This window comes from Cicer arietinum, chromosome 2 (assembly GCF_000331145.2).
Source record: "Cicer arietinum cultivar CDC Frontier isolate Library 1 chromosome 2, Cicar.CDCFrontier_v2.0, whole genome shotgun sequence".
Classification (NCBI taxonomy): Eukaryota; Viridiplantae; Streptophyta; class Magnoliopsida; order Fabales; family Fabaceae; genus Cicer; species Cicer arietinum.
Window position 1 is genome coordinate 9,642,758 of NC_021161.2, and position 933 is coordinate 9,643,690.

The 933-nt window shown below is 31.8% G+C and overlaps 1 protein-coding gene across 5 annotated transcripts in view; it reads right to left on the minus strand.

The window, feature by feature from the left end:
• Positions 1-933, minus strand: part of LOC101510537 (threonine--tRNA ligase, mitochondrial 1-like) — a 4,999-nt gene that overhangs the window by 1,367 nt on the left and 2,699 nt on the right. For 3 of the 5 annotated variants that reach the window (XM_073365019.1, XM_073365021.1, XM_073365018.1), the window contains exon 7: positions 466-513. In XM_073365019.1, coding sequence (XP_073221120.1) covers positions 479-513 — 35 coding nt within the window. In that variant the 3' untranslated portion in view covers positions 466-478. Of the gene's footprint in view, positions 1-107; positions 141-465; positions 514-933 lie in introns of all 5 variants that reach the window. The other 2 variants (XM_073365020.1, XM_073365017.1) reach the window with 1 other exon arrangement.

Consider the following 933-nt stretch of genomic DNA (forward strand, 5'->3'; position numbering starts at 1 on the left):
TTTATGACTTCATCTTTTATCTGTAAAATGAATTGAAACAATAATTTCAGCTTCAGCTCAGAAGATATTTTAAAGATTTATATCACATAAATTTACGTTTAACACACTTGGGACTCCCTACAGAAAATATGTGCATCGTCCTGTCAAACACACAAAATAAAGGTCATAAATAATATAGAACTTCTAATATTATAGAAAATAGAAATTAAAGAAGACGATAATCAAGTCACTAGCTTGCAATGCACCTCATGTTGTAATTGTACCACACCTTTAGAAAAATTGATAATTAATCCATGTCATTTTACTTATGTATCAGTGAACATTCATCGAGGAACTCCATAATTCACAATAGAAGCCAAAATGGCAATGTAACCAAGATCAAACAAAGAAAACAGATCCCATTCCACAGTCCCACCAAAACTTATATTGTGTTGTTCATATATATAGCACAAGAGAAAGGTTTACCTGCTGAAATCTCCTAGTATGTGTTAATCCATGCAAGGAAGCAATGACCTCATTCCGATGCAAAACGCCAAAATCAGCGAAGTGGAGAGGAAGTAAAGCAATACAAATATTGTGAGATAACATTTCACATGAAAATATTCATTGATATATTTTCAAAGTATACACTCACTTACAAAATGGAAACTAAATTATCTCTACCTCCCATATATTAGGAACCCCATAATTGAATTGAAAAGAATGAAAAATTATATTGAAAGATTGAGAAAGCATAAAAGAGAATAGGAGAGAAATCTCTCCTCTGAGAGTTTTCTCTTCACAATAGAGTCAATACTCTATTCACAAATGATTACAATATTCAGTGATACCCCTCTCTGTCATTGTATTCTCCTATAAATACAAATACTTCCCAGACTAAACAAACAACTAACAAACGAACTACCTTCCTAACTAATTCTCCCTATTCAACTT